The sequence below is a fragment of the Oryzias melastigma genome, linkage group LG15 (assembly GCF_002922805.2).
Source record: "Oryzias melastigma strain HK-1 linkage group LG15, ASM292280v2, whole genome shotgun sequence".
Classification (NCBI taxonomy): Eukaryota; Metazoa; Chordata; class Actinopteri; order Beloniformes; family Adrianichthyidae; genus Oryzias; species Oryzias melastigma.
This window is the reverse complement of record NC_050526.1, coordinates 23,402,076-23,424,962: the sequence shown is the minus strand read 5'-3', so window position 1 is coordinate 23,424,962 and position 22,887 is coordinate 23,402,076. Positions and strand designations below refer to the sequence as shown.

Sequence of the window (22,887 nt, the reverse complement as noted above, 5' to 3'; positions counted from 1 at the left end):
TTCATGCAACAGAGTAATTCAGATTTCACATCTGAAGGAAAAAATCTTCAGGGTTTATTTAAGAACAGGATTTTGAGTTGTCAGACTTCAGCACAGCCTTGAAGGTGCATTTGGCTCTGTCAACAAGGAGCTCACAGTTGGCAGGCAGTTGCACATTATTTCCAGGGAGCCTGGGAGACAAAGTAAAGACACAATAAACTTAAATTTTCAACATTTTTTTTTAGATTTAAATCAATACTTGAAAAGTTATAATCAAAAAGGCACTTTAGTTTAATTTGTTTGAAAACCCACTCCAATGAAAGTAGTGTTTTAAAACATTCTTGTGGCCTTTTTTCTGATGCAGGATGACATATACAAAGAAAATTGAGCTTAAGATTACACTTCTGAATATTTATCTATTCAAATCCTTATAAATCAGGAGCATGCTAAACAATGCCAGCTGGAAAAGAGCTCACTTGTGAAGTCAGAAATATGGTGGGCGAGCCAAAAGCTCAGTTCCATTCTGGTGCAACAATTTGTAGACGACTAGATCCATGTACGTCTTTGCTTTCATCGTCTGAGGAGGAATGTGGCTCAAAACTATACGGCTGGATAGGTCCAACAATGCTTGCCCTTTTTGTTGCATCTGTAATATTAGATGTCAGGGAATAAGGCGCTAGCTAGTGTTTAAATAGAGAGCTCATATGGAGAGGGGAAGTGGGGGCGGGGTTGTTCCATAGCAACAGTCCTGCCCACAACTCAGAGGTGAATTTCTAATAAACTCCTTCTGCTCTGCAAACATTATGTCCTAGAAACGATCTGTTTAAGATAATCAGAGTAATCTTTTCGTTTTGCAAGTAATTGATGTTCTTTCAGTGCAGTTTAAATATTTCTCAATTATTCTAAATAAAGTCTTTAGCAGAACGTGGAATCAAAAGTCTTTCATTTGTGTTAGGGGATTTTTTTTTGCTCAAACTGAAAATTATGCATCCTGGCAATTTTTTTTTGAAAAACTGGTCAGTGAACAACTAAAGGACTTTCTAAAACAAACAGCATCTTACCTGAATTTCAGAAAAAAACATTGTACTACTACAGCAACCTTGAAACCTTTAGACAATGTTATTCAGGCCATCGACTGTAAAAAATACTATGTGGCACTCTTTATAGACCTCTCTAAGGCTTTTGACACTGTAGATCACACTCTCCTAGTAAAAATGCAAGTCAACGTTGGTATATCTGAACAAACTATTGTGTGGTTTGTCGACTGTCTGTCAAACAGATCCCAATTCGTGCAAATATCAGGCTCCACTTTGCCTACTCGTGAGATACAGAAAGGTATACCACAGGGCTTGGTACTAGGTCCCATTCGATTCTCTATTTACATTAGCAACTTATGTCGAAACTTACCATCTTTTTGCTGAAGACGCTCATTCACTGCTGCTCTCAGTCAATATTTCAAGCTTTTAATTTTTTACAGTCTGCTTTTAACGTAGTTCAGTTTTATCCTAGATCATTGAAAATGGTTCTAACTACAGAACAAAAATAAGGTGATGATTTTTTCACATAGACGTGAATCAGAGGAGATCACCCAGGAACTTAAAACTGAAAAGGTCACCAGGTCACCCTTAAAAAAAGAGATCCTGATCTTAAAGGGTTTTTAAAATAAGAGTTAGATAAAAAATACAAATAAAAAATAAAATAAGTGGGATGCCCTCAACACAGCTGCCTTCCTACAGAATGAAGACATGAAGTCCTGGATGAACTTCAGTCCATCATTCTGGAAGAAATATCAACTTTCATTTTTATGTAACTTCAGAAAAAAATAAATTACATATTAAAGTCATTTGATTTTTCACAACTAATGCTCATATAATCTTAAAATTGTGGTAAAACTTAGTTTAGTAACCAATATATATACATATATATATATATATATATATATCAGTAAAAAGGAAATCTTACTTGTTGCAGCAACTTATCAAATTTTCTGAGCAAGAGCAGTCCATGCAGTCTTTTTGCCACACACTTTTCAAAGGATAGTGTTTTCCATCATCATCTATGCACACTGCATGCAAACAGATTGATTTTAGGAGATGGTGAGGGATAATTTAACAAAAAGCAGAAAACTGGTTGGCTAAATCTGCAAGAACAAACAGTAGTCCTCCATTAAAAATTACATCAATTCAATTAATTGTGTTGCAAATCATAGACATTTTCCAAACAAAATACAACTGAAGTCATACACACCTAATGTAAATCATAGGAAAAATGTAAAAATTCCTTGTGTTTTGTTTCTTTTAAAATGTTCAAATAATTAAAAGGGTTAAGTTGCTAAATATTTAGTTTATAAATGGTTGGTGGTTATTTAGGCCACCAGATTATTAAAATAATAATTTAACAACAATATGTGTATTAGGCACAGAGGTGTTGATTGTAAATTTAAGGGGTAAAATACAGAAAATACAATTGTTTAAATGTACTGCTTCTTTTGTAAACCACCAAACTGTTACAGCTGTGGCTCAAACTCACCTTTTCTAGTGTGGCAATACTTCACTCTTTTGACAGAGCAGTCGGAGTGACACAGGACAACCAGACCCAGGAGAAAAACAAGAACTTGGACAGATGCCTAAAAAAGTGGATTGTATAGTACTTAAGACACATCCACGAATGTCTCCTCAGTTTGTTGAAGTAAAAACTTTATTTAAAAAAAAAAAAAAACTTTTCTTTGAATAACAGTCAGAACCTGAGATTCTTATTTTTATGGAACATATGCAGGTGATTTATCACAAGAACTAATATTGCTTTAGACAAATTAAGATGTTACACAACCTGGTCATAGTCAAGTTTATAAATTTAGATCAAGTTAGGTAGCATGACATAAAACATTCTATTCAATTTGCTCACAAATGTTAACAATTTTGAATGTGTAAAATTCACTTTTTAGTCTCAATTGTCCCAATTTAAACAAAAAAAATCTTATAATGGTACAAAACAAGACAAATCCTATATTTTTCAAAAGAATGACAGATTCATAAAGCTTAAAACATACCATCTTCAGACGAGACGTGACTCAGTCAACAGCAGCAGTACACTGTAGTACTTCAGCAATCATGGCTTATATTAAAGGGTGCGTCCCTGTAAACGATATTTTTCAATATTTGAACTGTATTTTATTTCTTTTTTAAAAACTGTCAACAGAAACAGGCAGGGGTGTGGGTCAGTTTCATGATGAATGTTCAATTCTAAAACTTCCTGTCCACTCATGCATAAACACAATTGCATAGAGACACCATAACAAGCACTGAATAACATTTTTTTTAAGTTTCACTATTTGTACCATTAAGAACAAAATATATACTGCTAAATTAAGGCACTGTATTGCAGAAATAAACATGAACAGCTTTGATCAGAAGCTCCATGGTAAACAACATATGTATCAACAAGACGCTAACAGCAATTAACACAAAAGGGTTTCTGTATTAAGCAGCAATAGAAAACTCCACATAATTTAATAGTAATTAAACATTTACCTTTTAAAATAGGTTAAAAAAATCAATCAATAAAATTCCTAAATATTTCGATAGGAACAATTCTGTGTATAGCAAGTCCAAAAAGTTACATAAACAACTTGTGGCTGTAAAAGTAACTTTAGTGTAAGTAAATTAAAGTGTTTTTGTGCTTTATAGAAATTATTTATCATTACCCAAATGTGTACTTCAACAGATTTCCACCAATAAAAAGAAATAAAAAATAAATATACATTATTATACTGTGATTGAAAATAAAGATAAACACGCAGTTCAAACCTGTCAACCAACATCTCCAGAATAAAATTTAAAAAAGAAAAAAATTAAGCCTTAAGCTTAACATAGGTAAACAAAACAACCCTCAATTTTCCGATACCAGATTACATTAAATATAAAAATATATCAAGATAATAGGAAATAAATAAAATATGCTATGGAACAATGCCAGACATAAACTTTTTCCCAGAAGCGAATTTAGCAACCATTAAACCTGTAAAGTGGAAAAATATAGAATTTTCCTTGCAATATATATTTATATTGTTATAGTGCATTTTAAAGAGGTGGAAGTGGTAAATTCTTATCCCAGTGCCTAAACATAGCACATTACTTGTTATTCAAAATTTTTGACACTTACAGTGAAGCCCTTAAACACATACAGAGAAACAAATACTGTTCAAGGTAGAGTGGAAGTTTTTGTTCATCCGTTGCAAGTTTGGGGAGACTTTTTGAAACGTTGTGTTTCAGGCAAATTCCTTTTTGAGAATTACCCAATAAGAGTTTTCATAACAGTAGGCTTACTGAAGGGCCATTCGTACTGATTGGGGACGGGTCCGTTCACATTGCACTCAAAGAAGGAGAACATGGGAAACCAAATGCGGGCTCTGCGGCTGTGCTGGTAGGCACGGGTGTTGGCTAGGGTGTGGTAATACAGAAAGAGACGGGTTGTGATGTAGAAAGCAATGAACACATCAATGGAGTAGTGCTCGTGAGCTGCAAGAATAAAGAAAATCCCAAACAGGTTCAACACCCAAGAAATTGTGTGAATCAGATTCCAGTTCCGTGGTGTATCTGCAAAAGTAAAAGAACACATTTCAATTTAACATAAAATAAAGATTTGACCATTGACTGTATTTGAGACTGGACTGAATGAACCTTTCCCCCTTCCGTTCCAAACAGGAAGTACCCGCTGGCTCAGAAAAAGCCAAAATCCCATAAACTTTTATAGTCAGACACTATATTTGTCTAAATAACCCTTCTTGCTCTGCTCTCTTTTAACATATTCATGCTAATCATATTTTTTTCCATTATATATATATTTTTTAGTTCAAGTTATAAACTGACCAATCAGATGCCTCAACATGCTCACTCTTGATTAGTCGAAAGTGTTTGCCCCAGATATGTTGACTCAGACCAACTCAGACCAATCACTGCTTACTAACAATTTCTGGTTCCAACAATGTAACATCCAAAAGAGCAAAAAAGGGTGAAAAAAATGGTGGCCCCGAATTGACTTCATTTTCTATGGGTGATGTCACATTCACTCAGTCCAGTTCTCTTATACCGAAAGTGTGATGGATCCAAAATTCCTTTTTTTTTTTAAAAGAATTCCCCAATGCACAGAGATTCCTTCATATTCCTCAAAGTATTTAGCTCTATAGCTGTCAGAAAGTCCCATAACAAAGGTCAAAATGTGACTTAAATCTTGCAATCTGAAAAAAAGATACTCACATTCAGTCACAAAGAAGTTGAGCATGGTTATGACAACTGTATGTCCACTAAACATGTAGTCTCCACAAGTCTGGACGCCTGTAAGTGTCATCCCAAAACCACTCCAGATAGCTAGTGCTCTCTGTATTTTTCCCCAGGTATCACCATAAGTCTGAAGGAACAGACGAGACACTCCTGTCATCTCTAACACTGGGAATTCATCAGCAGCAACACATTGGTTAACAAAGTAGAAAGAGTGGCTCACCTGACTGGCACATTTCAAATGCTGGCCTGGCACAGAGAGTGAGGTAGCAAACATCGTGCAGCAACGTAGCAAAAACACTGTTCCCATCAAAGAGCACAAACGTCTAAAGAGAATTGACCTGAAACAGAAAAGAGTCATCATCACAACCTGAATCAAAATCAATAACAAGTCATTTAAAATAGCTTACCTGTGTTTGTGAAGTAAAAGAATTAACAAAAACATGTAGCACAAGATGAGGCCACACGCTTCAGCCATGGCAAAAGCCCAAGGAATTCTGGGAACACTATTAAAAGTTAAAAAAAAAAAAACACCCATATCAAATCTCAGATCAAATAGGACAACAGGATCTAGGAGTTGGTTTTGTCATCACTGTAGATTTCACATTACAAATATTAAGGTAAACAAGCAAGATGCACTAAGTGGGTTGTACCTGTCAAGGAATATATCAGGAAGTGGTGGGTATGTTCTCATGTCTGGGACACGCTCATGTACAATGACCATGACGAAAGAGGTGAATCCAAACACCAAAAACACATAAATGGAGCTGATGACAGTTTTCCAAACCTCTGGGTCCAACCGACCAGCCAGCTGATGCGCATGTCTCCCATTTGAGTGGGCATGGCAGACCGCTGTACCCGACGCGTTTCTAGATCCACCTCTGGCTCTCCGTACCAGTTCGGTTCCATTTCGCAAACAGCAATCTCCGTTAAATTCTCTCCAGTTTTTTCCGTCACAACTCCAGTCCACTGATGCGGCACCCAGCAAGAGGCCGGAAGAGATGCTGTCTGACGGCCGAAGACCCAGTTCCTCCAGCTGGTCCTGGTTTCTTCTCTGGAGCCGGTGGAGAGCTATTGCTAGTCTTTTGATGTCTCCCAGAACGGAGAGACTCAGTGGAGGACCCCGCAGGTCGACCTCAGTCAGAGCCAGCAGACTGAGGCCATCAAGGCGATGCTGTGTGCACAATAGCTCAACGTATTGACCAAAACCTTCGTCCTGCAGCCACTGAGCCACTTGGTTACAGCTCCATGTGCTTACACTGTCCTCTGACTGCGCCATGCTGCTGCACAAACACAAAGAAACGGTACATCTGAGAAACATTTAAAATAATTTTAGTAAATTCATAGTTTTACTGTAAATTATTGAATGTTACAATACAAGTTAATGGGTTAAAAGATGCTGATTAAACTTTGTTTTTGAGCGGCTTTATTTTCTTCAATGTGAGCCACAATTACAAGTTGCACCAGGAGACGTTATGCTACCTGTAATTACGTTGTGTAGAGCACTATGAACAATAGTTGGCAATATAAGCCTACACGTCCTTTCTTCAAACACTCACAAATAAACAACTTCTATGCTTATTAATGTTAAGATTGTTGATTTTTTAAGTTATTATTCTGTTAGCAATTTCCCCATTGTGGGACACATCAAAGTTCAATTGGTTAATCTATCTAAATAATAACTATCAACAAGAATAGTAGACAGATCAATTATTTCTTACAAAACTCACTGATTATTGAGTTTTTGTTGCTTCTGCCTTTTTTTTTGCCCTTTAACCTGATGATAAGATCACAACTGTTCTGAACCGAGTCCAAAGCTCTGCCAGCTTCCACTGACATGACTGTTACTGTTGACTTTTGAATGTGAGCAACACTCTGCCTGAAGACCTACAGAGTTAGGAAATCACCCAAGAGAGCAGCTGTCTTTAAACAGCAGAGTAACTGTGTCCAAAGCAGTTACTACACTTAAAAGGAAGTTGATTAATGTATATGCTGATTGAAAACACAAAGATATATACGTATTTGTTTGTGTATATTATTCATTAAATAATTTCTGAATAAATAAAGTAACTAATTAAAATATGAAGCTTCTTTGGGCTGACTGGTCAAATGAGTTGACTTGAAATGTATTAGTCTGCATCATTTCATACTTTTTTGAGAACTCCAGAGATACATTTTTTTCTGTTTTATTTTATTTACGAGTGTTAAATATACTTTGAAAATAGGAATGTAGCATTTTATATTCCTGTGATCCAACCAAATCGATCTGTCTAAAGCAAGTACTAAATCGATTCAATCTATACCATTATGAAATGAATTAATTAAAATGAAATAAATTGATTATAATCAATATTGAAAAGTACTTTTTGGATTGAGGGACAGTAGGTTTATTTTACTAAAAGTGCCTTCACAGTGGGTAACATACATGTGATGGGTGCAAAAAATGATCATTACCACCCAATGTGTGGATTGTTCCGTTTGTATTATTTTGATGTGGAAATACAACAGTGGGCTGAACTGTTTGAAACTAAAAATGTAAATGGAGTTATCATTAATTCTTGTTTACTTTTATGTTTGCACACATATTTAATTTACACTTGATTATCTTGCAAGAAATACAAAGAATCTGAAATACTTCAGTTGCACTGTTCTGTACCAGGTAATTTATCATCTCTGAGTTGCTGTTTGAATTTTTGGCTAAAAATGTCCTGAATACAGTGAATCGGATCATTCAAAATGAACCAGTATCCACTATTAGTCATGTCGTCAACCAAAAATTAGAAAGGATTTGTCTTGTTTTGTACCAAAATATTATAACAATGATATAAATTGGATGATTTTAAAAGGATTTGTTATATCCCCTACTAGAAAAATTAACAAGTGAAATTGTTGTTTCTGCTGTTGTCTTTAAAGGGGAAATAGTGAAAATTAAGGATTTTTCTCTACATGTGTGAAATAAGAGATTTACTTGTATTTTCAGATTGATAAAAGAACAGTTTTAGGGTTTTTTAGGCTTTAACGAAACACAATTTTGTGTGTTAAAGTTAGTGGATTTTTACAGAAGTCCTTTCTTTTTGTTTAGCAATGGCCCTTCAGTAAACAGCCACACCCAACAGGACTTCATTTCAACATATTAGGAGGAACTGTCAGTTGATGACATAAACTCTCGTGACTCCTAATGTCCCAATAATGGACGAAGTTGTGAACAATAGACAACAAGTATCACGTCTGGTTAATAGACAGTCTGAAAGAAACTTACCAGGTCAGCTACTGCTTCCAAAGAGGAGGAAGAATTGGAACCAGCCTCTAGAAGTTACTAACAACAACCCAGTACTTCTCCACCCGAGGCTTTACTCAGGATAAATAAGTGTCATGTCAGCTTGTTTGGCTGGCTTACAGTGACTCACACAGGCCGTTTGACAAAGAGCTCACAGTCTGACCACAGACACACAAGGAACTCAGCTGTGGATTTTGCATAAATAAGCACTATTTTCAAAACTGAGGACTAAGTCTGCACAGTTACAAGGAAGCAGCTTTTAAGCTTATAAAACTTACTTTAAACGTCAAAATGTACCGATTTTTTTCTCTTTTATACCAAAGGTCCACAGCTGCGGGTGAACTGTGAGCTTGTTTCTCCACTCCCCAGAGGATCTGGCGGCCAACATGCTTCTGACAACTAGGCAACGGCAAACAGGAAGAAGTTTGAACAAACAACTGCAGGAAAGAGGAGCCTGCTTGCGTTGAAGTCTGCTGCCCGCACCACAGCGACACTTGCTGGCCATGTTTGGAAGTGAATATATTGTAAATGTTTCTTCAGCTGTTGGAAGAAAAACATCAACATAAACATTAAATACTATGAACTAGTGTGATAAAGAAATTTAAAATCTATTTATATTAAAGATTTCAATGAAAATTGTGTTTTAGGTGTTTTAAAAATATTTTTGTGTAATTTTTCTCATGATGGGGGACACATTTAAAGAAAAAAAAAAGGTTAACATTGTATTTCAGAGGATTTCTTTATTCAAATCATGGTGATTCAGGAGCAAACGAAAAAATGCAGTTTTAAAAAAAACTATAGTAGTGATGTTGGTGATAAAGTCACTGGGACACAACAACCATCCAGCTCCACTCTATTCCAATGCACCCACTTGTAAACAAACAGATCCATTTATGTCTTTGTTTTCCTCGTCTGAGCTGGCATCTTGCTCTGAACTGTGCGGCTGGATTGGTCCAATATTGCTTGCCATTTTTATTGCACCAGTAATGTTAGCTTAAGGGTGTGAGAGTCTGTATGCTACCGGAAGATAGTGTAAACAAAGGGATGATGGGAAGTGAGGGAAGGCTTTCTCCACACCAAGTGTTCTGCCTACAACTCAGAGGCAAATTTCTGATGAACTGCTGTCATTCTGCAGAAACAATTGAAAATGACAGGATTTTTTTTTATTATTTTGTAAGCAGCATAATTATATTTAAAGTAATACTGGGAGACACCAAAAGATGATTGGAGTGGGACTTTACGCCTATCAGAAACAAAACGTTATCCTTTTCTTGGACTAAAGATTAAAAAAAAAAAAAACTATTTACTGTAGATTAGGCAGGACCCTTAACACTAGTGTCTTCAGGGGGCCCAAATCTATGTCTCCCTGTGCTAGTCCCTAGCCCAGAAAAAATATTGAGTTCCATCAGAAATGGCATCCAGCTTTGTGAATCAGTAAATCTGCAACCATTTTGCAGAAATCAAGCATCAGAAACAGAGAACATGATTGGCGTTTCTACGAAACATAAACTATGATGATACAAATTAAACTAAGCATCAGAAAGAGCTCGCATATCTATGAACTATATGATTTGGCATTGTAATATAGATTAACCCTCTATGGCATGGCGTTGCCCTCAGGCAACAAACCACTATTTTGGCCCACACTCCCCCCCTTTCATTTTTTTAAATCAAAACTCTACACTGAAAGTCTTCTGAGATGTCTGTGACCAATGAAATTTGATCTGGGTGTGGCTTTGACCTTTTGTGTGGGGGTGAAACCGTCCTTTTTGGGACCACAGCCGACTTGGACACACTGCTAGCAAAAGGTAAGATAAATTTCACTTTTTAACATGTTTATATTTAAATTACTTTGTATACAAAATATCTATGATGTGCATAAATAAGCAGAGAAGCATATTTGATTGAGTAAAGATACTTTTTGTTTTCATTTATACACTAAAATGGCAGTTTTTCATTCGTTGCCTCAGGGCAACATTGTGCAGTTAGATCACTTTTGTTTGAACTATAACATGCTAATGGATGGAGATGTGCAGGGATGCATAGTTATCAATATAATCTTTTTTTTGCTGTACTATCTACTATTATTCACAGGAAATGGATGCACAAGCATTTTATGGGTCTAAGAAACATGATCAAGAGGTTAGGCTCATCCCTTCCGACAGTGAGGATAGTGAGCTCGAGGAGATTGACAGTGAGGAAGAGTGGACTCCAGAATCAGGTTTGAGGGAGAGTTAGGAGATCAGGGTTCAGTCAGCAGAGTAATATACTGTATGGAATGAACATATGTGTGTGTGTGTGCATGTGTGTATGTGTTTGTGCGTTTAGAGAGGTATATATGACCTATTCTAATTGTATGCTTACTGGTTTCTTTTGAAAACATATAGCTGGTATGCCTGATGACAATGAGTCACTGGATGAAGAGGAAAATGAGGATGAAGCATCACAGGAAGATGTTCCACGCTTACCCCATTGGAGAACACCCCGCAATGCCAACATCACTAATTACCCAGAATGGCAGGCCAGCCTTCCAAAATCAGATGATATCAAGTCCCCTTATGAATACTTCAAGATGATTTTTTCTGAAGACATCCTGGAAGTAGTTGTAGAGCAGTCAAATTTATATGCCATTCAGTGTAACATAAACAAGCCCCTTAACCTCACAACTAAAGAGCTGGAGCAATTCATTGGTACAGCAGTGTACATGTCACTGTTCGGATTACCAGGCACCCGGATGTTTTGGAACAAAGCCACCAGAGTTTCCCAAGTAGCTGACACCATGGCACTAAACAGATGGGAGTTCATCAAAAAATCTCTGCACTTCAACAACAATGAAGTGAGACAAGGAGAAAATGTTGATCCTCTCCACAAAATCAGACCACTGGTCACTCATCTCACCTCAAAGCTGCAGACAATCCCAATGGGTGAGAAGTTGGCTGTAGATGAGCAGATGGTCCCTTTCAAGGGAAGAAACAGACTCAAGCAATACCTGCCAGCAAAACCAAAAAAATGGGGCTACAAGATACTTGTCTTGGCTGGCTCTGATGGTGTCCCGCACAATTTTGAGATCTATACAGGGAGAGTTGTGCAACCCCCTGAGCTGCCAGATGTAGGAGCAAGTGGCAACGTTGTCCTCCGCCTGGCCCAGCCAATACCTAAACACCAGAAACATAAGCTTTTCTTTGACAACTGGTTCACGAGTGTTCCTCTCATTCTTACACTTGCTCAGCAGGGAATTCACTGTGCTGGCACTGTCCGTGTCAACAGACTACCAGGTGTGAGCATGATGTGTGATGCTGAGTTGAAGAGAACTGGACGTGGATCTTTTGACCAGAAGACGGCCATGGTTGGAGATACCACCTTGCATGCTGTGAAGTGGTATGATAACCGTTCAGTCAGTCTTCTCAGTGATTACATTGGAGCACACCCGGTCACTGATGTTGATAGGTGGGATGGAAAGCAAAAAAAAGTCATCAGAGTTCCCTGTCCTGCTGTGGTGAGAGAGTACAACAAGAATATGGGTGGAGTGGATCTGTTGGACTCTCTCATTGCACTGTACCGCACCAAAATCAGGTCGAAGAAGTGGTACCACCGACTGATGTTCCACTTTATTGACATGACCACCGTGACTGCCTGGCTGCTCTACAAGAGAGACTGCAGCAGCACTGGGATGAGTAAAGAGGAACAGATCAGGCTTTATACGTTCAAGTCATATATTGGAGAAAGCTTATGCAAAAGTGGCAAGAATCTGGAGCATAAGAGAGGTCGTCCCAGTTCCACAATTGCTGGGGAGTACAAAGAAAAGAGGAAAAGAGGACCTGCTACACCTATTCCAGTCCCTGATGTGCGTCTGGATGCCACAGCCCACTGGATGGTCATGGATGAAAAGAAAGGGAGATGCAAGGTACCAGGATGCAAAGGTACACCAAAAGCCAAGTGCCAAAAATGTGACGTCCACCTCTGTTTCACATCCACCAGCAACTGCTTCCTGAGGTTCCATACAGAATAATACAGACTGTGTTTTGTCAAAAATCAGTACCCCAAAGGAACACACATTCATAAACATAAACACACACTGCAGCTAATCTGTAATGTACTCATTGATAAACCACGTGTGACTGTTTGTTGAAAGAAAACTTTGAAATTGCTGTTGTTGTTGAAAAAAAACTTCTTGTTATGTATTTAATGCTTGTTTGTTCCTCATTCCACTCATTAAATAATATAGAAAACCTTGGCGTTTTAGTACCTTCATAGCATCTTGTTGCTCTGAGGCAACAAACCAAAATCTGGTGGGGGGGCTGGGGGAGGACACATTTTCCGATTGATATATTACAAGGACCCCCCCAATATCCCAAAACTGGGGTAAAATATTTTTTTCCTCATAAAATAAAAATTCATGCCATAGAGGGTTAAAGTAAAAACTTTCAGGAAAATATAGTTTACATTTTCTCAGGGCAACCATTTTTACTCAGATGTAAATATTTTTTTCTTTGTGTTGTAGTAAAAAAATATACTAATATTTATTTTATTTAAAAAAAGGAAATAAAGATGCAATTGTTCAAGTGATTTAAACCAAAACAAACCATAAATAAAAATAAATGGTCTTTAAAATCTGTGCAAACCCTTACATAATCCCAAACTCACAGCGGAGTGTTAAAAAGCCAAAGCAGACCACCTGTTTTAAACAGTCACCAGCTGACAGGGGTGGAAGAGTGAAGCAGCAGTTTGATCCAAGTGCACAAAGATAGATTTCAAACCACAAACAGAGCAATGTCAGACAGAAAGCCTTCAACAGAAGAAGAAACAAAATATGCCACTTCCTCTGACGAAATTACGAAGAAAGATCCAGAGGTGGAGGACAAGTGTTTGAGAGATGAGTTTGTGTCTCTACAGGAGCTGGAAGATGTTCTGCACTCAGGTCCTCACTCATGTCACCATGGAGATGAAGTTTGGCCCCAATTGTATTTAGGAGACATGTGAGTATCTCAGTGAAGCATTTCAGAAAGATGCTTTTAAATTCTAATGTTTTTTTTTGTTTGTTTTTGTCCCGATGTCAGGGTCATGTCTCATGACAAGTTCTTGCTATGGCAGCTGGGCATCACTCATGTGCTAAATGCCTCACACGGCAAACTCTGCTGCAGAGGCAGCGACGATTTCTATGGCACCACAGTGAAATATTACGGAGTTCCAGCTAACGATCTGCCAACTTTTGACCTCTCACCATTTTTCTATCCCGCTGCAGAGTTCATTCACCAAGCTTTAACATCAGGAGGTACACTCTATCTTTTATAAACTTTATAGAAGGAGTGGGACTTTTTTCAAACTTTGGTAACTTTGCTTCTTTTGGGATTTTCAGGGAAAGTTTTTGTGCACTGTGCAGTGGGTGTGAGTCGCTCAGCAGCTTTGGTCCTAGCTTACCTAATGATTCATCATCAGCTCAGCCTTTTGTCCTCCATACGCTGTGTGCAACAGAAGCGTTGGATTTTTCCCAATAGAGGATTCCTACGCCAGCTTCTTGACCTGGACCAAAAACTACTGGAGGAAAGGCTCATCAATAATTAGACAATGAACGCTATTCACAATAAGTTAGGGATATTGTGAAAAAGTCAGTGGATGTCGTACACACCTTGGTTGTTTCACTTTTCTGGTTTTTGGAATAGGGATTAAATTGCATTGGGGTGATAGAAATCAATTTCAACATTCTGCAGGTATAAAAAGCTGATTTTGTCAGGAAAATTCCAAATTCATCATTCAAACAGCCATAATGTTGCCTAAAAGACGAGCAGCACTATCTGGCCATAGCGCGCCCTCAGGTTGATGCAGGTGAACTTGTGGTGTGTCTCATAGTGTCATCAGCAGACTTGCATCAAGACAGAATTACTGGCAGACTTTGGGACAGACCCAGGAGTGAACCCCCACCGGTGACACACGCAACCATGACCAGTACCTAAGGACCGCCGCTTTGACTTGAATATCAGACGACCATTGCAGGTGACTCCACTGACACCAAGACATTGCCATGACCATTTGCAGTGAGAACAAGACCACGTGATCAGGACAATGCAGCAAAGGCTTTCTGTTGTGTTCACTGGTGAGAGTTGGTTCACCTTGCATAGAAATTCTGGATGTTTTGAGAAGGCAAGATGAAGTAATATGCAGAGGTCAACATGGGTTGGTGGAGGAGTTGAAACAGTCTCAGAAAGCCTCACCAGTAAGCGCCAAACCATTTGGTTATTGTAGATTGTCCAGCATGTTTTTACTTCAGAGATATCATCGCATCATCCCCCAATTCCATCAGCACATCCTCAACTTTCTATTCATGGATGATGATGATCCACCACATGGTACCAGAAATGTGGGAGTGCCTCATGTGGTTTGACCAGCAATGACCTCTGACCTGAACTCCAAAGCGGATGTCTGGAACCAGCTGAAGCAGAGACTGGATGATTGGATCCCACCCCCAAATAACGTATAAGATGCACCTGTGGAAGAGTGGAACACCTCAGAACAACATCATGAGGCTGGCGAGAAGCATGAGACGTCACTATCAAGCTGTCATTGCAGCAAATGGTGGAAGATCTCAAGAAATGACATTGTCAATTTTTTTTGTTTGGGGCTATCTTAGTTATTATCTTAACTTTTGAGGTAATAAATATCAAACAAATGAAAATTGTGTTTTTTCCCTTTCATTAATGTAATATCAAAAGGAACTTCCAGGTTAAAATTCAGATAAAAAAAGAAAAGCACTCGGGCAACAAATAGCATCCCTAACTTATTGTGAGTATTTGTGTTTGGATAACATAAGAGTAGAGGCGAACAATTGATTGTCTCACACTGACCAGAGTCCATCATCAGAGAATCAATCCATCAGTCAAATTACATAACTATGATTCCCGCCAAACAGGAACACAGAGGGGTAATTTTAGCCCAGAAGCACCTGCTCCTGCCTCTCTCTGTAGACTGTGGCATTTGTGTTGCTGAGCTGCAGTGGGTTCAGACAGTGGCAGAAACCTGGAAGTCTGCTGAAGGTTACACTGTGTGCAGGCAGAATGTCAGGGAGCAAACCGCGACAGGACCTGGTGCTCATTAAAGAGCTGGAGCTCATTTTGGATTCCTGCAAGCTGGAGCTCACAGCAGTGGATGAAATCTGGCCCAACTTGTTCTTAGGAAACGTGTGAGTGCCTTGCATTTATGAGCAGGAATGACATCCTTTGTTATATGTTTATTATTGAGAGTTTAATGACTAATGAGTTTTGGGAAATATTTTATAGCTGTGATTAATAAAAGTGTTTTAATCATTTTTAAAGATTTTTTTTTAATAAGATGATCATATTTCTCTTAATTTTTGGTGTTTTACCAAATATAGAGTCAAAATAACATTTCTAACAGAGGCAATTGCACAACTGACACCTTTTGTTTGGTTTGTGTATTGAAATGTTCTCTTGTGGCTGCTCTAGGGCTGCTGCACAAAACAAAAAGAAGCTTCATAATCTCAGCATCACTCATGTGCTGAACGCAGCACACTCCAAACAGGGCAGCATCGGTGACGAAAGCTTTTATGGAAACACGTGTGTTTACTTTGGTATCCCAGCAGAGGATTCGGAGCACTATGACCTGAGTCAGTATTTCAAAGTTGCTGCTGACTTCATACAAAAAGGCCTGCAGAGTAAAGAAGGTAAAGTGAGATGTAATGTGGCATCCAGAGGCTCAGTAAACATTCATAGGCTCACTTTTTTCCCCATCATCTTTACAGGAAGAGTGCTGGTGCACTGCATCATGGGAGTGAGTCGATCGGCCACACTCGTCCTGGCGTACCTTATGTTAAAAGAGCGTCTCACGCTGAGAGATGCTCTTAGGCATGTGGTCCAGAAACGAGCAATTTATCCCAACCGGAACTTCCTGTCCCTTCTGCTCAAGCTGGATGAACAGCTGGACAGAAAAAGGAGGCTGTGCCCACTTCTTTGACATAATCCTGCAAAATTATGTAAATATTGTCAATTAAATACATTTCCATGTAGTGAATAATTAATTAAAATATAATTATATGGTAGAAAATTTAAATGCAATTTTATTAATTGATTAATCTGCTGTTAATTCATTTGTGAAGATCCATAAACACATGTTTTTGTATTTGTGTTATTTAGCTTTAACATATAACTTAATTAAAAAAACTGTTTAAACTTGTGTCTAACAAAGTTTTTTTGTTATTTTTTTTGTATTTTAACAAAAGTGTTTTCCAGTTTCTTCTTCATACTTCATTAAACAAAGAAAAACGAAAATAACAAACTAAAGAGTGGTGTTGCTTATAGACCAGAACAGACAAACATAGACTGTAAAAAAATGTATTGATGTTTTCCAGCAACCTAAATCAGCATGTTTCTAAGATAAGCAAAACAAGCTTAAACTTGGTTTATGTAAGTTTCTGCAAATAAAGAGGAAACGTTTCTTTCGAAAATTGAGCAACATAAAAAACTGGAAGCACTAACATATTTTTGTCATTTTCTGTTCTTTTTTTAAACGTTTTTCCTTTTTTTTACAAACATAAATCCTCTAATTTTAAATTAATCAAGCATTTACATATAAACTGTTTGAGTCGCTAAATTAGCCTAAATCAAAAATTAAAAAAGTTCATTCTTAACATACTTACTGAGCACATCTTTTTGGAAATGATCAATCCACACACAGGTGTGGCACAATTAAATACTTATTAAACAGCATGATAAATACTCAGTCTGGCAATTTATTCATGTTCATGTTTAATTATTCATTCCTCCGTTGTGATTTATGCAACACAACCATATTAGACTGTCAAATGCATGTGTCTCACAGAACATAAAAGAGAATCACCAGAAAAAAAATAAACCTTTTATATTTAATCTACATAAATTTTTAAGAGTTTTTTTTATACAAAGAAGCATGCTGATAAATAGCAACACAATGATCAGCTTAAAACGTTGTCACTGTCATTAGATTAACCCTTTCATGTAATTATTTCAAAATATATAAATATATGTTCTTTTGTGTTTTTCGATTCAGAGTGAGACTAAATTAAATGGATTCCTGGATTAAATGGTACATTGTAAAGTGGCAACTAGAGGTATGAAGGGGTTAAATTCTGATCACCTTGATCTAACACTTTGACAAACTTTTTTTCTTGTGTTTTTTTGTTTTAAACATCCTTCATAAAATTGACTTTGATGCGATCTGGCTGGGACAGACTAACAAAGTTTATTCAGTTTATAAATAAGTTTCTCCTTAAATGTATATCTTCGGTCAATTACATTGTACTGATCCCAGGTTTTTAAAATGTGACGTCAGATATCTGAAGATTACCTATAGCCATTTAAGGATAAAAATCTGTCTTTTAGGAAGGACTTTCAAACATTTATGATTTAAGATCAGCTTTATTTATCCCAGCAGGGAAATTCTGTTGCAGAAGCGTCTGTTGGCACCCTTTGATGCCAGTACCCCAGCACACCACAGCAAAGAAGATGGTAAGGTATGAGGTAATCCCTACCTAAATCTAAATCTGGGATTCAAACACATTATACAAAAGTAAGAAAAAAAGAAAAACATTAAAAAAACACAATTTAATTAATAACAGAATTTATGATTAAACACGGGGGCAAATCCAATGAAAATTTGACGTCTTTAGTAAGATCTGGGAGCTGTGAGATCATTCGTCTTTTCTTTTCAGTCTCAGCTTCTCCTCCTGCAAAGCGATGTCCAGAGCCCTGAGCTGTTTTAGGAAGCCATGATTGGGCAGGATACAGCGGCGCTGTCGCACATGCTCAATGGCATCCACAACAGTTAAATGTTCTTTTATCATCAAATATGCCAACACTAAAGTTGCTGACCGGCTCCGACCCATCACACAGTGCACCAGAACCATGTCTGAAAAAAAGAGCAGATGCTTGATGGAACATTTGAAACATTAACATCAGAGTTTATCCCGCTTAGTTAAGGCTTACTCTGTGAGGGAATGAGGGCCTCGTGAAGGAATTCTGCAGCTGCTCTGAAGTACTGGGATATGTTGAAAGTGGGTTTGTCATCAGCTTCAACACCAAAGTACTGAATGTTCATGCCAGCGTAGTAATCTGCACCAGTCAGCACATTATTCCACTTCCCTTCTGCTGCATTGAGGACATGTGTAATTCCCAAATCCTTCAGAGCAGGTCTCTCCAAAGCTGTTTTCCTGTTTGCACATAACATCTACACTCAGAGGACATTAAAATCATCTAGCACACATGCAGAAACAGAGATTAGATCTGGCTTTACTCACTCATCACCAATGTAAATTCTCGGCCACACCTGGTTGACATGAGCATACTGAGCTGTGGGTCCAGACCAGAACAGCTGCTCCAAGTCTAAAGTTCCTGGTGTGATGTAGTCGCTGTCCGGGTCCACCTGTACCGCTGCGTACGGATTTCGACCTCTGGACTTCACCACACGGGAGGACATTCTGTTATAGTCAGAAAATTTCTATCAAATGTGAAAAAAGTCAGTACAACATTAATCTGTTCAATCATAAAAAGAGATGTTATTTTATATTCAGAAAATTTCAAGAAAAAAGTGAATTGCTTTCAAATTCAACGATTATTTGCCTTTTATTTTCATTTAAAAAGTGGAAGAAACAAAGTTAAAATAAACAACATTAGCTTTTTAGTATAGTTTAAATCATTAAAAATCTGAAACTTTTTTTTTATTTAACATAATTAAAAACATTTGTAATAGCCTTATAGTGCTCCAAAGAGATGATAATGACGAAAAAAGTATATTAAAAGACAAAACAGGAGTTCTCACCTCTTTCAAATCCTTAACAGAACAGAATGGTGACCTCAACTATCTTCAGAGAACTGCCATTAACTGTGTCTGTATTCTCCAGACCTTTCTACAGAGGAACTATGGAGTCAATACAGACATGGAATGGTAACTGCTCTCTCAAGCTCAATGTTTAGGGTATTTTTAGGCAGCAGGAATACAACACCTGACATGGGCACCGTGATGTCACACACAATTTCTTGTCTCTCCAAGCGCTGTAGTAAATAAAAAAAAGTTCTTGTTGAAACATCTTGCAATAATCCTCTTTGCAGGAGCATCTACTTTATATTATTATGAGTACATTAGATATATGATGACAAATGTGAGGATCTATTAGTGGAAATTCTTCCAGGTGAAACCTCAAATATTTTTTAAACAACTTTTGCTTTACATGTAGTATAGGAATCCTCTTATTTATCCAATATTGGTCCCAAATGTTCAGCACATTCAGGACATCCTTGCTTCTACTTTTGGTATTCCTACCTTTTACACATTTTTAAATTTTATGCAATTTTAAAATAAAATTTTCACAATATTTGTCTACTTTCAGCAATTACTGAAACATTAAGTCCTAAAGCAACTTCAGCATTTTGCAAAAGCTCTAGCTCTACAGCTTTAGCATTTTCAGCAATTACAGTAAATGTCTTCAGCATGTCCAGTGACCACATTCAGCAAAAACCATTCACACTGGAATTATAGCAGGTAATGCAACTTTTCTAGCTAGTTTTACATTCTGAGCTGAAGAGAATAAAAATGACAGGATATCAGCCCACACTATTGTCTTATCTCATCTTTTTGTTCCTTGAGTGGAGGTGCACATCAACTTTTTAAAATGTTTTTTTAATTCTGCTTTTACATTCTGTGTTTTACTTTGTGTTTTACTGTGAAGCACTTTGAGATTTTTATCTTGAAAGGAGCTATATAAATAAAGATTATTATTAAAATCCAGCTTTCCGAGCTTGTCCAGAAATTTAGAATTAGGTCGGACGTTTTGGCTTAGTCGCACAAATCAGGATATGCCAGAATCAATTAAAATCAAAGTGTGTTTTTTTCCATTTCAATAAAAATAATTTTTTTGAAATTGTAGGACAATGAATTACAAGTTTTCCTGGGTTCAAAAGCAGCTCTTTTTGATCTATGGACTTCGTTTTAGGTATAAACTGTCTCACTTACCTTTTTTCTTCAGAGCCTCATCAATTAACTGCTAAAAACACAGCAGGACTCTAGACGGTCTGCAGCTTTGATGTTCAAGTACTTCATCATCTCTCTTCTGTTTTGATGTTTTATCTGCCGGCTGCTGCATTCCTCATTACACCAAAGGATGAGAGCGTTTCTTTTGATTCCATCCTACAGATTTGCAAACATTGAGTCTGCTCTGCAAAGCTTTCAAAAAGCCCTTTTGGATTTTACTCTTTTATTCACTGATCTCCAATGAAAAGACTTTGTCAGACTCATTCTCAGGCATTGAGGAAACCTCTGAAGCAATAGAAATGTCCCTATAGTTGATAGTATGACACATGTCTGTAACTCTTCACAGTGCGCGAGTCTGCCTCTTTCTCCTCCTCTCCCGTTCCAGACTCATGTCCAGGCTGCGGAGCTGCTGCAGGAAGCCTCGGTTGGGACAAACGTCTCTGTGAAGCCTGACACAAGCGACCGCCTCCTGCAGCTTCAGGTCTTCAACAATCATCAGGAAGGCCAAGACTAAGGTCGCGGAGCGGCTCACGCCCATCAGGCAGTGTACAAACACACGTCCTGAAACAAGAAAAGCTGCTTGTATAATTTTCAAAAGTGGTCACTGATAATTTATTTTATTGAAATTAGCTTGATTTAATATTTTGCTTTTTAAGTTTTAGCTGGTAAAAATAATAAAACAAATGTTTGCAGCACAACTTTTGGTGTAGCTGCTTGCTCACAACATGCATGTTAATGTGCCAAACTGTTTCCAAGTTTGACTTGCCTCCCGTGGAGAGTGCAGCTCTGATGTATCGTGCTGTTGGGTAGAAAAAAGGACTAAGTATGAATTCCACTGCATCATCAGCCTCCACCCCATAATAATCCACTGTCATGTCTCTGTAGAAGCGCGGGCCAGTGTTCACGTGAAAGCAGGGGCCGGGGGTCAGCTTGCAGGGTACATGAGCGGCGTTCACTATGTGAGTTATGCCCAGACTGTGTAGCAGACTCTTGTCACGAGCCGCCACTCTGAAACACGATCACACGTTAAGGCGTGTGTTCACAGCTCATGTACATTCGTCGTATTGTGTGGGAATCTTACTCGTTGCCTATGTACAGGTTGGGCCAGACTTGATTGACATGTCCAGTTGGTCGCCTGTCTGCCAGCAGAAACTCCTGCAACTCTGAGACAGACGGAGGTTCGTACGGAGGATCCCTTAGAGACATATGGTTTAAACTGTTAAGAGCAAAAGATTAGCCGTGTCAGATTCTAACTGCATAATTGCTTGATAAGAAATCCGTCAGTCATGCAATTTCTTAAGAAAACATTCGCCTTTAAATGATCCGAAAGTGATTGACACCTAAAATTCAGCATGACTTACCTCAGCTCAGAGCTCTCTGACATTGGTTTATTCGTACAGCATTGACACCTTCAGACTGTCGACTTTCTTTTTATAACTCTAACTATAAACCCATAAAGGACTGACAGATCAGGTTGAACCCTACATAAGAATACCCATAAAATAAAAAATAAAGTTTCAAGCTCAGACAAAGGCAATTCCAGAAGATTTAATCACATTTTTAAGTTATTTCATTACTACTTATTTTGTTTGGAGATCTGAAACATTTTGTTTGGAGATCTGAAACGTTCCTTATTTTAGTTAATAGGAGTAAATGGAAAAAAAAACACATCTTTTGACTTTGTTGTAATCTTATAGAAGTTCAGAGTTTATGTACAAATCTTTACAAGCTTTAAAAAATTATCTCTTTCAATTATCAGTTTAACAGGGTATTTTTGTAATACTCCTGGGATGAACTGTTGTAAAACTCCAGGGAAAACAGGAGTCCAACCAATGGAGGAGAGTGGTTGAAGTCTCCAGAGATAAGGATGAATTACAGTTGCCTGGCAACCTCCTCTCAGTTTAAACACAGGCAGGGACATGACGAGACTGCTTCGTTTTTTTTTTTTGTTAAATAAATGTAGTTTTCTTTCTTAAATAATATGCAAAATGAATGAATTGGTTTTATTTCAAGTAATCTGGTAATAATACATAAAATACCATCTTAAATCATCAGTCACAAGTTGATCACTTGAAAGGGAGTGGGAGGAAGCGAATTTATATAACCCCGGCTCGACCTTACCATATTTTTTACGTGAATTATCAACATCCAGCTCAGGACTTATTATCAAATATTCATACCAGATTCAGGTCATTAAGGGTCCCTAAGATCAGTGATGTAATTAAATTTCAAACATCTACAAAGAAGTCATTTATATTAATCAGCACCAGAAATCTAAATATATTCAGACGATTATCATCAGGAAAGAGTCATCCACATTTATCAATACCAAAGATTCAATAA

General features: G+C 37.6%; 6 protein-coding genes across 17 annotated transcripts; 3 read left to right on the top strand and 3 right to left on the bottom strand.

The window, feature by feature from the left end:
* Window positions 1–34: 34 nt before the first annotated feature.
* LOC112162045 (sphingomyelin synthase-related protein 1) lies at window positions 35–8,970 on the bottom strand. Of its 9 annotated transcripts, none has more exons than XR_002921997.2 (9): window positions 8,515–8,970; window positions 5,909–6,538; window positions 5,666–5,761; window positions 5,479–5,596; window positions 5,235–5,385; window positions 4,322–4,574; window positions 3,029–3,114; window positions 2,509–2,605; window positions 35–170 (listed from the first exon to the last, which is right to left on the bottom strand). XR_002921997.2 is itself a non-coding variant. In XM_024297683.2 (7 exons), the coding sequence occupies exons 2-7, from the start codon at window positions 6,532–6,534 to the stop codon at window positions 3,095–3,097; spliced, it is 1,281 nt and encodes a 426-aa protein (XP_024153451.1). In that variant the 5' UTR covers window positions 6,535–6,538; window positions 8,515–8,969; the 3' UTR covers window positions 2,724–3,094. The 9 variants fall into 9 exon arrangements, 2 of the variants coding, with proteins under 2 accessions (XP_024153451.1, XP_024153450.1); XR_002921996.2 differs by having other exon boundaries at window positions 4,305–4,574; window positions 8,515–8,969; XR_002921991.2 differs by having other exon boundaries at window positions 3,029–4,574; window positions 8,515–8,969.
* Window positions 8,971–10,127: 1,157 nt separating this feature from the next.
* LOC112162044 (piggyBac transposable element-derived protein 2) lies at window positions 10,128–12,713 on the top strand. 2 transcript variants are annotated; one of them, XM_024297679.1, is made up of 3 exons: window positions 10,128–10,340; window positions 10,627–10,753; window positions 10,920–12,713. In XM_024297679.1, exons 2-3 carry the CDS (start codon window positions 10,630–10,632, stop codon window positions 12,539–12,541), a joined length of 1,746 nt encoding a protein of 581 aa, XP_024153447.1. In that variant the 5' UTR covers window positions 10,128–10,340; window positions 10,627–10,629; the 3' UTR covers window positions 12,542–12,713. The 2 variants fall into 2 exon arrangements, with proteins under 2 accessions (XP_024153447.1, XP_024153448.1); XM_024297680.1 differs by lacking the exon at window positions 10,627–10,753.
* Window positions 12,714–13,182: 469 nt separating this feature from the next.
* On the top strand, window positions 13,183–16,771 carry zgc:153981 (dual specificity protein phosphatase family protein). Of its 2 annotated transcripts, XM_036215582.1 has the most exons (4): window positions 13,183–13,804; window positions 13,889–15,706; window positions 15,990–16,207; window positions 16,286–16,771. In XM_036215582.1, the coding sequence occupies exons 2-4, from the start codon at window positions 15,582–15,584 to the stop codon at window positions 16,495–16,497; spliced, it is 555 nt and encodes a 184-aa protein (XP_036071475.1). In that variant the 5' UTR covers window positions 13,183–13,804; window positions 13,889–15,581; the 3' UTR covers window positions 16,498–16,771. The 2 variants fall into 2 exon arrangements, with proteins under 2 accessions (XP_036071475.1, XP_024153446.1); XM_024297678.2 differs by having other exon boundaries at window positions 13,183–15,706.
* LOC112161831 (dual specificity protein phosphatase 13-like) lies at window positions 13,303–14,094 on the top strand. The gene is made up of 3 exons (XM_024297301.1): window positions 13,303–13,508; window positions 13,590–13,804; window positions 13,889–14,094. The coding sequence occupies exons 1-3, from the start codon at window positions 13,303–13,305 to the stop codon at window positions 14,092–14,094; spliced, it is 627 nt and encodes a 208-aa protein (XP_024153069.1).
* A 928-nt stretch (window positions 16,772–17,699) lies between the features above and the next one.
* On the bottom strand, window positions 17,700–19,690 carry LOC112162041 (dual specificity phosphatase DUPD1). Of its 2 annotated transcripts, none has more exons than XM_024297672.2 (4): window positions 19,336–19,690; window positions 18,815–19,014; window positions 18,504–18,727; window positions 17,700–18,426 (listed from the first exon to the last, which is right to left on the bottom strand). In XM_024297672.2, exons 2-4 carry the CDS (start codon window positions 18,991–18,993, stop codon window positions 18,209–18,211), a joined length of 621 nt encoding a protein of 206 aa, XP_024153440.1. In that variant the 5' UTR covers window positions 18,994–19,014; window positions 19,336–19,690; the 3' UTR covers window positions 17,700–18,208. The 2 variants fall into 2 exon arrangements, with proteins under 2 accessions (XP_024153440.1, XP_024153443.1); XM_024297675.2 differs by having other exon boundaries at window positions 18,815–18,994.
* A 639-nt stretch (window positions 19,691–20,329) lies between these two features.
* LOC112162042 (dual specificity protein phosphatase 13) lies at window positions 20,330–21,864 on the bottom strand. The gene is made up of 3 exons (XM_024297676.2): window positions 21,626–21,864; window positions 21,311–21,552; window positions 20,330–21,105 (listed from the first exon to the last, which is right to left on the bottom strand). Exons 1-3 carry the CDS (start codon window positions 21,748–21,750, stop codon window positions 20,885–20,887), a joined length of 588 nt encoding a protein of 195 aa, XP_024153444.2. The 5' UTR covers window positions 21,751–21,864; the 3' UTR covers window positions 20,330–20,884.
* Between the last annotated feature and the right edge of the window lie 1,023 nt (window positions 21,865–22,887).